The 13,172-nt window shown below is 33.8% G+C and overlaps 1 protein-coding gene across 1 annotated transcript; it reads left to right on the top strand.

Annotated features, from left to right (window-relative positions):
• Nucleotides 1-303: 303 nt before the first annotated feature.
• On the top strand, nucleotides 304-13,172 carry LOC128245329 (dol-P-Man:Man(5)GlcNAc(2)-PP-Dol alpha-1,3-mannosyltransferase-like). The gene is made up of 9 exons (XM_052963453.1): nucleotides 304-492; nucleotides 2,722-2,821; nucleotides 4,711-4,858; nucleotides 7,497-7,657; nucleotides 8,452-8,572; nucleotides 8,822-9,027; nucleotides 9,777-9,839; nucleotides 11,161-11,295; nucleotides 11,776-13,172. The coding sequence occupies exons 1-9, from the start codon at nucleotides 327-329 to the stop codon at nucleotides 11,939-11,941; spliced, it is 1,266 nt and encodes a 421-aa protein (XP_052819413.1). The 5' UTR covers nucleotides 304-326; the 3' UTR covers nucleotides 11,942-13,172.

The raw sequence follows: 13,172 nt of genomic DNA, 5'->3' as shown, positions 1-13,172 counted from the left end.
TAATGTTCGTAATGTCCATCTATATAATATCATAATGTTCTTTTGATGTTCGTGTGTATCATATCATCGATGTGTGTATATATATTGTTTTTATTCATCTGTATATATGTTAATCTGTTCACTTGTGGTAAAAAAAGTATCTATCTATCTATCAAATCTGACCCTCAGTGATGCAAATATATTTGTAGTCTGGAGTTCCTTCCCCTAACACTATCGTTATCGGGACGCACTGTATGGAATATCCGTAAGCAGGGAACCAGACTAATATATTTGTTAATTTGTTGTGTTTTGACGGACCCGGAAGTAAGTGCAACGTGATATTCAAAATGGCGGCGTCCAGAAGAAAACAAATGTGGCGAAAATTAAAGAAACATTTAACTGTTGGAAATCTGTTTAAATATGTTTTCGACGCAAATTATATTAATCCTGTAATGTTTCTACTCTTACTTGCCGAGGTTATTGTATGTGTGGCTGTTATTAACAAAATAAAATGTAAGTTTAGTCTCTTTACATAGATATCTTCTTGCCATCTGGATGAAAATCACTGCTTATTATGCACCAGTCAATTGTAACCACGCCCCCCCCAGGTCCGGGGGTATGCGGAGGAAGTGGGCCGTGTTTCTACGTTCCAGGTGGCCTCGCAGTGCTGGTTGAATGCGGTGGTTTTGTCTTTGCACCTAAAATAGCAGGGAATTGGCCTTATCTAGGGTCCCAGGAGTATGGGGGGCATTTGGTGGGGATTTTATTAGCAGTTTGTCTTCGAAGGGCAGGGGTTATACCTGGGCTTGGCTGGACCGAAAGTCAAAGTCCCCGCTATTCCCTGGACCTGGGGGGGGGGGGGGCGTGGTTACAATGACTGGTACATTACAGGCTGTTTGAGTGTTTCCTTTGTCATAAGTGTCCTCCTACAAGCTCAAACCTTTTTGTGGAAGATGGGGTCTGTAGAAAGTTTGTAAGTCCATTTTGTAAGTCTCTCAGTTTGGTTATGTATTTATTCCTGCTACATCAGGACTATGGACATGCAATGCATTTATACAGTAACAGGTCGGGGGTTACAAAAAAGTCATATTCCTCAGTTAACCCTTTAGCACATAGGCAAGTGGCCAGAATACACCTCCCAGTCAATAGCCAACTTACTGAAAAGCAGTCCTAATCTGTATAGGCCCTTTATAGGGGTATTGAAAAAGAGAGAATTTAACTGCATTATGATCTATAAATCAATATTACTTGCAATAATTGGGGCCAAATTTTTTAATGTGAACATATTTTTTACAGATAATAAAATTATCTAATATATGGTGTCAATGATGAAATATTTATTTATTTTGTTTCATCTATAAATGTATTTCGAAGATGGACTTGTACCATTCACTTTAAAATGTCATAATTTCATTCAATCAAGGGTTTAAAAGACACTGGGATCGATCTTAATTTTATTACCCTTCCATAAAAAACCCATCTGGATTAAAAAGCCGACAATTGATGTTCTAGTGTATAATACACAGAAATATGGTAGGAATATCCTGTGTCATCCAGCAGATTGATCCAGTCCAGGGTGTCTGTTTTACTTTATGACCCCCCTCATAAAATGTTGTCAAAAAGAAAGCTAGACTGTTATTTCCAGTATTAATAGTGATCATGATCAACCAGACGCTTGCAAATTTGACAGACGACAAAGGTTTACCTGACCTATTTTACGGCTGGAACCATGCTGGATATGTATCGGCTTCACAGCAAGTTTATTCAGACTTTTCTCAGATACACATCATTTCTATTGTTTTAAATCAAGATTTAATTTTAAAATATTTATAATCTTTATTTATTTTAATGCTTAAGTGATCTGACGTAATATATTTGATGATTTACGCATCAATGAGTTTGGGGAATTCTCGGGGGATTTTCAATTCACGGCTTGTGGTCTTTCGTCATAATGGAATATCACACCTGTGATTGGCAGTATAAATAAATACTTCCTAATTTTTTGAGACGATATTTGCCATGGAAATTCAATACCTGTAATGCTTAGCTTTACTTTTATAAACTTCCGGGATATTGTTTACAAAAAGAAAGATGCAAAATTGAAATATTAAATTGACCCTATGGAAATGCGGGCGATGCCTTTACATCCAGTAGTCAATATACATGTACACGGCCATATGCCTATACATCTGCTAATGGGCAATGTCGGCCATACTCGTATACATGCGCTAAAGGGTTAAGTCTTGGTTCTGTTGGTGGCTACTCCATCGGCATCGGGTAACCCGAATCCGTATGGTGAAGTCACAATCCACACTTGTAGCAATCGGAATCACCACAGTTACAATGAAAGTGTTACACCTATACTTGTGTAAAACTTCATTTTAAAATCGGGAGTATTGGTCAGCAGGGAAAGTTAAGGTTATAAAGATGAGTACCCGCACAATCTTGGCGCTGTGATTATTTAATTTGTGCCTAATGGTCTTCAAGTCTGGGCTGTAACATTTTTCAGTCAACTCTGTATCATCTGCTAATCTAGGCCAAATAATCTTTCAATCTGGGCTGTATCTGTTGCTTGTTTGTTATAATGATATATAAATTGACTAGCAACTGCAAATAATATGCATTGATAATCAACAATCTAATCTTATAAATATTTTTTTATTGTACATGTACTTATTTTATTTGTTTAAATTAAACTATTCATAATTTTAAAAACTTTGTAATTTTGTACTGTTTTTTTAGATACTGAGATAGATTGGGTTGCCTATATGCAAGAAGTGGAAGGGTTCATCAATGGCACACGTGATTATACACAGCTTAAAGGAGACACTGGACCGTTAGTGTGAGTATTGCCTGAATATACATGCGATTGTCAACACGATATTATAAGAACTTGCAACAATAAGTCTGAATGCTTATTATACAATTCAGATTTAAAATAATAACAAGTCCCTCTCTATCGTCACACTCAAGCTATGATTTATTATATCTTCAACAAAATTGTGCCGATGCATATGTACTAATTTCATCCAATCTGCATGGCATGTAAAGGGGCTGTCTCATGTATTGGCACCAAAAAAAGTTTTTTTCTGTAACGAATCACAGGACAATTATCTAATGGAATGTGTTACCTTTTGATATCATATTTGTAAAAAAAGTTCCAAAATGTAAAAAAAAAAAATGTGTCGGAGACCGGGGTCGCCAACGTCGTACTTACTAAGCTACGAAGGCTTACTGTATTCTGGTGACATAAGCTACACATGTACCTCGTTAATATCACCTGATAACACCAACTTAAGCCAATCACACATAAGGAATGAATTTGACCTGGTAGATATACCCAGTAATCTTTTATAATAGAAAAATTCGAAATAACTGCTAAACTTAAATAAATTGTAAACTGTGTGGTACTTCAGTTAGTAAGTTTAAATGCATTGTACACATCGATGCGAAGTCTATGTCAGTTTTCAACAATTTTCTTTTTTTCCCGCTATTTTATGATATGGAGTACAGCCCCTTTAAAAATCTATTGATGAACATAACTGATCTCTTTGTCGACATACAATTTATACTTGCTCTGTTAATTCAGCTGTATAAGCAACATGGTTAAGGGAATTTTTGACAGTCATCATGTTTAATGGACCCTACCCCGGTAGACTAATCAGGGTATACGAACAATTATACAAGCCAGACTTTATTTAAGTTGTAATAGGTATATTAATTTTTTCTAAGAGCTGTAAAACACTAACCCTAGATAACCTCCAGGCTAGTGTTAATTTCGATATTTGGGTGTGTATATGTGTAGGGAATTTTACTCTATTTTATAGCAGAGGTCATCCACATTCTGAAAAAAATGTTTTAAATCACTCCAAATTTTAAAGAAACACCAGAACTTATTTTAACAACTTTTAAAGAAACATCAGAAAATTGTATTTCCCCTACAGGATTTTCAAGTTGTCTCAGTCTTCTTTCCCCATAAAGACAGAGCAGTGGCCACTCTCCATATTGTAGTATTCACTCAAAATAAAAATGTATAAGAGAATGATTAAACTACGTGTATTACTAGTCTTGAAACTGCCATGACACACCTAACACCTTTTCATATCGCTGAAGAGTTATTTCTAGATTGAGATAATGAATAAAACACAACATTGTTGACATACATGTTTATCATTCAGGTTTAACATTATTCACAAAGTAGTCCATCGGACAAATGAATCTTAAATACAGGTAGTATAGCCAAAATTCTGGTGGTCCAAAATGCAAGTGGAAAAAACACATCTTATAACATCAACACTTTTGTTTTAACCCACCCAGTAATACCCTTGCCCTTTTCCCTTAGAATACGAGATAAAAAAAAGCATTTTCTCTGGTAGTTCTACCGACTTTAATTTCTTGTAGTCCGACCAAAAAACTGGACCAGGTAGTCTCAGACTACCGGATTTCCTATAGTGACAAACCCTGTCACAAGTGTTATTTTCATGTTTATTCATTGTTGAACTGAACTTGAGCAAAGCAATTTGTAATACATGTTTGTGTAGTTTGCAGTTCTTACAATTCCAAATTGTACAAACTACTTCTATTGGTGTATCGGCATACATCCAAGGTTGTTTTCGATAAAAAAAATGGCCAAGGAGTTCGGAATGACCATTTTCACTCTTGGAAGGCCTTGGCCCTGTTCCAAGAATGGTGAGAAAAATGCTGTTATATGCCACATCCTCTATATTTCAGGTATCCTGCTGGGTTCGTGTACATCTTCACTGGACTCTATCACCTGACTGACCATGGGGCCAACATCCGCCTGGCGCAATACTGTTTTGCTGCCCTCTATATTTTGACTCTGTTAGTTGTTTTCGACATCTACCGGAAAGTTAGAAAGGTATAAATCATGAGGTCTAAGATTAATTGACATGATACTCTGCAAATTTGAATATTTATGAGTCATGACCTTTTAACCAGTGAAAAAGATCTTGAACAGACTTAGGTTCAATGGAAGTTTGTTATTTTTGGTCCCAGTGGGTCAGTCGTTTCAATTTAAAGTAGACATGATTCTATTTTAGCGTAATGTTTTATAATTATTGGATTTTTTTTCTCCTTTGCTGTTATGATTTTCGAAGAAAAAAGTCGGGGTATTGTCTTATATAGCCTTTAAGTCATTGTCATCATGGATGATCGTTTGGTACAAAAGCTTTAACTATAACACTAAAAAAACATTAAAAATATTCAAAAGAGATAATGGTGTTCATGTTGTAAAGATATTCAAAAGAGATAATGGTGTCTATGTTGTAAAGATATTCAAAAGAGATAATGGTGTCCATGTTGTAAAGTTATTCAAAAGAGCTAATGGTGTCTATGTTGTAAAGATATTCAAAAGAGATAATGGTGTCCATGTTGTAACGATATTCAAAAGAGATAATGGTGTCCATGTTGTAAAGTTATTCAAAAGAGCTAATGGTGTCTATGTTGTAAAGATATTCAAAAGAGATAATGGTGTTCATTTTGTTAAGATATTCAAAAGAGATAATGGTGTCCATGTTGTAAAGATATTCAAAATAGATAATGGTGTCCATGTTGTAATGATATTCAAAAGAGATTATAAGTATCTTCCATGGCCGAGAGTGTAAGATAGGTTCATTCCGACCCGAGCGTAGTTTATTTTGCTGAAACAAGGTTTACCTAGTTTCCACAAAACACCCTGCGCGAGGGTCAGGATGAACCTATCTTACACGAGCGGCTATGGTAGATGCTTTTTCTCCCACCTCAGTTAAACAAAATAAAGTAAAAATGTATTTTTTGCTGGAACTCTTTTGTGCTTAGTGAAAACAATTGCGTATGGATATGCGATAATTCGGGGTTGTCATGGATAAGTGCGCAGTGATTCAGATTATGTAAATAGTCAAATCGGTCTTTAAATATTTCTAAGGAGAGTGATGCATTATTCTTGAAAGGTGCGTGAAAACTGTTTTATGGTGACATTTGAAGCGAGAAATAATTAATTAGCGTTCCAAATTTTGCCACAAGACAAGGTTTCCATGATGCTACAGACGACAGTCTTTAACAAGGGATTACAATGTGATGACCATAAAAAAAGAGTTCCATACGGGCATTTTATCTTCACCCGTGGGCAAGATAAGAATTTCTAGCATGTTTAAATTATTGGATCTACTTATCTGAGGTGAGAGAAAATGGTGTCCATGTTGTAAAGATATTCAAAAGAGATAATGATGCCCATGTTGTAAAGATATTCAAAAGAGATAATGATGCTCATGTTGTAAAGATATTCAAAAGAGAAAATGTCCATGTTGTAAAGATATTCAAAAGAGATAATGATGCCCATGTTGTAAAGATATTCAAAAGAGATAATGGTGTCCATGTTGTAAAGATATTCAAAAGAGATAATGATGCCCATGTTGTAAAGATATTCAAAAGAGATAATGGTGCCCATGTTGTAAAGATAAGCAAAAGAGATAATGGTGCCCATGTTGTAAAGATAAGCAAAAGAGGTAATGATGCTCATGTTGTTGGAGACAATGGGTGCATGTTTAGCAAAGCCAATAACTCTGTCTTTAATAATTATGGAGTTTTGCCCCTTGGTTAAATGAAAAACAGACTGATATTAGAGTTGGCTCCATGTCACTCTTGTTAATTTTCATAATTCAACGTTGGTATAAATTAAAGTGTATGTACTGAAAGGGAAAAAGTAAACAGCACTGTCTACAGGGGTTCTTTAATGTGAAGTTAATGATTTTAATCCTGAAATCAGGATTGAGATCTATCAACTTCAGACTATTGTACAGTTGTAAAGATTGTTTTTCGCTCTGACATTTGTATCTTATACAGTAGGAAGTACCTTGAAATGAAACAATATAAATTATTTTTGAGACAGTTTTAAAAATGGTTTCAGCCCGTTAACCCTGCTCCAGGCATGGATCGCTCATACTCAAACAGACCTCCCCGCTACTTTCAGGATGGATAATTATCAGCTGTCTGAATTCTAGTGTTTACTTATTAAGTTATCAGCTGATCTCTCACCAAGTTTCTGGATTCCATTAAGCTGGTTTATCATTGAACAATTCGTCACCTTAATGCAAGAACTCAATTACTGCATATACCCGTATATATATAGAAGCAGATATTGAGTTCTTGCACAAAGGCGACAAATCGTTTGTTTTAGTGAAATATCGTAATATATTTCATTGAATTTGCACCAAAAGCTATGATTCATGAGTGGTTACTAGTAATTTTTACTTGGTTTAATTACGTGAAATATATTTCAATCTGAATTGGGGCAATTTATACAGGAATTGTGTAAAACCATTTTTCAGTGTTCATGGATAAAGTAAAGTAATGTCTTCCTGGTAATGAAAACATTTGCAAGTTGTTGTATTTTACTAATACTATATTCTTTTAATATATTTAGATTAATTTAGTTCTGGAAATATAACTTAGGCAATGCTGAATTCTGTCTTTTGTTAAGAACCACAGGTATTTCAATACCATTCAAATTTTCCTTTCAGGTACCCCCGTTTGTGTTTTTCTTCATGTGCTGTGCATCCTATAGAATACACTCCATCTACATCCTGCGAATGTTCAATGATCCAGTCGCCATGTTCTTGCTCTATGTGGCTGTCGACTTGTTCCTGAATAATCGATGGTCGCTAGGCTGCCTCTTGTTCAGGTATGGCATTAATATGGATGAACTTTGTAGTGATGGGGATCGCACCAAATTTTACCATGGATTATCATATATGAAAAACTAAACGATCTATTAATAGCAAAATATTTTCATAATAATTTGTAATGACCACATTAAAGTATAGTATGATTCAAAATCTTGCATGTTGTATTATTTTTTAAAACATATTTGCTCATAGAATGTGTTGATAAAGATATTTTGTCAATAGTTCAATGAAGACTAATTCTAGAGCAAAAAATATACTTAAATAGTTGTAAAAAAGCAATGAATTGTACTCAAATACATTTTTGGCTGTAGAATATTTTTCCCCTTGACCAAAAGTGTTTCTGACAATATATATATATATATATATATATATATATATATATATATATATATATATATATATATATATATATATATATATATATATATATATATATATATATATATATATATATATATATATATATATAATGCACTTTTAAAAGGTGTAAAAACATATATGATTTTTATTAGCTTTTGATGGTTTGTGGTAAAATGAGCTGAGACTGAGATTTGACTTCTGACAGTATTTTCGTGATATTGAGCCTGGATTTACTGTTATTTTTGTCCCCATGAACTCTCAACTTTGATTAATTTCAAATACAAAGTAAGAATGTGCATACAGACCTTTGCCAAAAAAAGAAATCTGTAGGAATTCACATGAAATGAACCAAGCAATTGTTATTATTAAATAAAAAATTGAAATAAAATATTTAATCTTGATATTAAATCATATGTTTTTCTTTTTTCAGTCTGGCAGTATCGGTGAAGATGAATATTCTGCTATTTGCCCCGGGCCTGTTATATTTGCTGCTTGTTACCCAGGGAACAATTGGTACTGTGAAAAACCTCATCATATGCGCAATACCACAGGTGGGTAGTGAAAATTAGCATTTTAACTAGATATGAATATGTTGTGGTCATATAGGAGTCCGGTTCAGCATTTTTGACCTGTGCATTAATTTTGTATCCCGCTTTATCGTCATTGTTGAAAATCTTAAATAAGGATTGTAGTAAGTCTATGAAATCACGTTATCAACGCTGCCATTAGCAACATCCTTAACTTCATTTAAGATTTGAATAAGAAGAGAATTATTTTAAATGATCAAATGTTTATTTCAGATTGTCTTGGCAATTCCTTTTCTTCAAGAGAATCCACATGGGTACATCAACATGTCCTTTAATCTAGGCAGGCAATTTTTCTACAAGTGGACAGTCAACTGGAGGCTGGTTCCGGAGGACATTTTTCTCAACAGACATTTCCAGATAGTTCTGCTTTTAGCCCACATTACAGTGTTAATAGCATTTGCGGCTTTTAAGTGGAAGAGGTAATTATTTTTGCAGAAATTATAAATGTACAGCCATGGAGATTAAAGCTGCACTCTCACAGATTGAACGTTTTGATGGAACTTTTTTTTTAATTTTGTCTTGGAACTAGCCAATTTTTGCAAAAATCCATGGAAACCAGTTAAATAAGACTGCTGACGAAAATTAGATTGCAGATTTTTATAATTATGTTCAAAAATTTATGTTTAAATGTTTAGACCATAAAACATTTATTTTCAAACAGAAAAATGAAAATCTACAATCTAATTTTTTGTGAACAATCTTATATCATTGGTTTGCAGAAATATACGCAAAAAATTGCTCTTTCCAAGACAAAAAAAAAAGTTGTAAAAATAGTAAATCTGTGAGAGTGCGGCTTTAAAGTTTTAGATTAACTAGTCCGATTTCTTTCTTGGAATATTGTAAAATTCCACTATTCGGTGCTATATCAAATTAAGATTTTGAACAAGCCTAGCAAATATTAAACTATTTAAGAGCTTGTGGATTGTACTCATTTTGACATCTCAGAGTTTGTGCATTTATTGCTATCTATAATGTATAACTTTTAAATTTAAACAATGAAATTTGATGTGGTAATGAATGACACTATATGGCATATGATTTCAGCAGACCATTAAATAATGTATTCAAACGTACATTTGTTTATTGTAAATGATTCTATGATTGTGTTGTTTTGCGGACTGTTATTTGATATTATGGATATTTAATTTTCTCCATTTTTGTTTTACAGGTATTTGCCAGTATTAAATTTAAGTCTTTCAAAGCCAGATGTTCCGCAGCTGAAACCAGATCATATCCTTTTATTTTTTCACTTGGGCCTAAAAAAATACATTTGGTTCAGTTTACTTGTCTCTACCTACTTTTTATGCCCCCACAAAGTGGCGGCATATAGGGTTGCCCTTGTCCGTACGTACGTCTGTCCGTCTGTCTGTCTGTCTGTCTGTACGTACGTACGTCCCGAAGATTGTTTCCGATCTAATTCTTGAAAACCGTTTGTCCAATCCTCACCAAACTTTAAACACATGTTTGTGACCATAATATCTTGATCAAGTTCGATAGTCATGGAAATCGCTTTAGTCATTTAGGAGTTACGGCCCTTTTTTGCCAAAAATACTTCAAAAATATGTTTCCGATCTAATTCTTGAAAACCGTTTGTCCAATCCTCACCAAACTTTAAACACATGTTTGTGACCATAATATCTTGATCAAGTTCGATAGTCATGGAAATCGCTTTAGTCATTTAGGAGTTACGGCCCTTTTTTGCCAAAAATACTTCAAAAATATATGTTTCCAATCTAATTCTTGAAAAGTATGTGTCCAATCCTCACCAAACTTTACATACATGATTGTGACCATAATATCTTGATCAAGTTCGATAGCCATGGAAATCGCTTTAATCATTTAGGAGTTAGGGCCCTTTATTTCCCAACAATATTTAAAAAATATCATCTCGATGTAAATGAGATGTGGATCCAACAAGTTTTTTCCTGCCTGAATGGCGCCATATAACCTATACAGTCTTGCGATGCCGTAAAACCCAACTCAACTCAACTTATCCTATATGTGCAGATTATCCTGAATAATCATTATGGCTTATTTTCTGTGACAAAAAATCAAAGTGGGGGCATCCGTGTCCTATGGACACATTTCTAGTTAAGTGTGTTTTTATAAAAATTATTTAGTTTAAAGCCTTAAATGCTGTATACAGAATATTACTTTAACACCATTCTCCAATGGTGAAAATTTCATTCTTATATAAAGCCTAATAATTATTTATTTTTTAAAATACCTACCGGTACCCTACCTGATTTTGAAAAGGATATCACCCTAACCAAACCAATTTTTTTTTGGCCTTGTGAAAGCTTGGTTTTGGTGCTCCATGAAAAACGCATAACTTTGAATATTGTACTAAATAAATAAATAAATAATTTTAAAGTCTCCATGTGTTGGGGCCATTTTATCAAAGAGATTAAAAAACTAAAAATATTGTAAATTGAAATTCAGTTTAATAAGAAGCAAATTTTGGACACATTACCTTGGATGGTAAATACATGTATATGAAGAAAATGTTGTATCAAGTCTTACTATGTACAATGTCCTTGACCTATCATACAGATCTTATTACCCCTATTCACATCCAACTTTATCGGGATGTGTTTTAGTCGGTCACTGCATTATCAGTTTTATGTGTGGTATTTTCACACGCTGCATTACCTTCTCTGGACAACAAATCTGCAACAAATTGTCAGGTAATCAACCTCTTTTTACAGTTTATCTGTATTTTATAGTAACAAATATTAGTACAATTGAGTCGAAAGTTAATGAATTACTAAGACATAAACAAAAATCTTTCTTTCTGGTTTCATTCCTAAAATGTGTAGGTAGGTCAGAAAATATTTTATTCTTTTCTTTATTAGACAAATTTTGTTATTGTGATTTTTCTGTTACCAAAAACTTTTAAACTGTACACTGAAGAGCATCATAACAATCAGTATAAGCATCACATGTATTGTTAAAAACCAAAAACTATTCGACATTAGCAAAGAAATCAAAACAAATGATAACAAAATATTTATCAAGGCAAAAGAATGGTTGAGGTTTGGGTACAAAATATTTATCAAGACAATAAAATGGTTGAGGCTTGGGTAAAAGATAGGGAACGTTGGGAAACCGGAAATAAACAAACATGTTTTTACAATCTATTCTTAATGCATGCATACTTCTTTCAGAATCCTTATACTAGGTGTGATAGAGTTGTGCTGGAACACGTATCCCTCCACTGTGACAAGTAGTTCCTTTCTCCATGTATGTCATCTGGCTGTGCTTTTTGGACTTTGGTTTTCACCAGAATATACACCACTCAGGAGAGTTACAACGGCGCAGAAGATCGACTAAAATATTACTTTTGATATGTGACAAATATGTATTGTTTAACTTTGGGGGAGAGGGGGCGAAAGGGGGATATGGGAGCCGGGAGGTATAGCAGTATAGCACCCTGAGGATAAAATTACACCCCTTAATCAGGGAGGTAAAATTTTGTCAAAAATATCAGGCTTTGTGTATACTCCGGGCATAACAAACTCTGGGCAAAAGTTGTCTTGTTCATTGCCTTCAAGACAGTCTCTAGGGGTCAAGCAACTGTAACATTCATCAAACATCATCTGATGTGGCTTTTTCCACCCATCCCCCCCCCCCCCCTGTATGTGCGCGAATTGTACATAAATACGCAACTTTTGATGATTAATTTGTTACTAGATTCTTGTGCAATTGTGTATATACATTTATTATAAAGGAGTGTAAGAAAAGAAAGATTTGCTTTCGACTGTTTGATGATTTTAATCAGTTAATGATTACCAGGGGTATACCAGTTTTATGCAGGGGCTACTGATATATTTAGTGCAATGTTGCAGACGGTTTTAGTATGCTAGTGGTTACTGTGTAACAGTATTATGGGATATGAAATGTTTGTTTTTAAAATGCAGTTTTCTTGTGAACAATTCATAATTGCTGGGGAATCTTAACAAATATTTTTTTGATATCCTACATTATATATTGTGACAAGTTCTGTAAGGGAGCTGGTCAATCTGTAACTAAAGTATTATTCAACTTAATTATGTATTGGTTTGTGAAACAAACCAAAGTCTATTCTTGAACAATGACTAATGCTACTCTAAATTGTAATTGCTAATCATACTCTAAAACTTAAATTGAAATATATCATGTTTCGACTATCAAGACTAGCATAAGCAATTATTATTATTCACTTAGATAAAATCCTGATCAGTCACTAAACACTCCTTCAATATGTAACTTCTAGTCAAACTTTAAAACTCTGAATGAAATCTTGGTTGTTTCTACCATGGAGGCAGTCAATCCGCTACCCGATTTTCTGCACTAGACAAATTACTTTAGTATATAAATTAAATATTTATTGGTTTGAAAAACTGTATGTCTATTAAGCTACTGTTGTGAATGTTTATACCTGTAGTTTATGGTTTGAAGTGCTATAGTTTTGAAATGAAAATGAGCAAACAGCAGCTTAGTTCTACAATTCTGCATGTATGTTATTTTGTCATGACCATCGTTGCCAATCATTGCCATTTAGAGGTATCAAATAAAAGAGAGA

This window comes from Mya arenaria, chromosome 9 (assembly GCF_026914265.1).
Source record: "Mya arenaria isolate MELC-2E11 chromosome 9, ASM2691426v1".
NCBI lineage: Eukaryota > Metazoa > Mollusca > Bivalvia > Myida > Myidae > Mya > Mya arenaria.
Note: the sequence above shows the minus strand (reverse complement) of the source record. Positions and strands in the feature narration are given on the sequence as shown.

Excerpts from the sequence above, each read along its gene's own strand:
- LOC128245329 (XM_052963453.1), top strand. The coding sequence starts at position 327 with ATGGCGGCGTCCAGAAGAAAACAAATGTGGCGAAAATTAAAGAAACAT. Across the intron at positions 7,658-8,451 it reads CTAGGCTGCCTCTTGTTCAG|TCTGGCAGTATCGGTGAAGA; the intron begins GTATGGCATTAA and ends TTCTTTTTTCAG. Across the intron at positions 11,296-11,775 it reads AATCTGCAACAAATTGTCAG|AATCCTTATACTAGGTGTGA; the intron begins GTAATCAACCTC and ends TACTTCTTTCAG.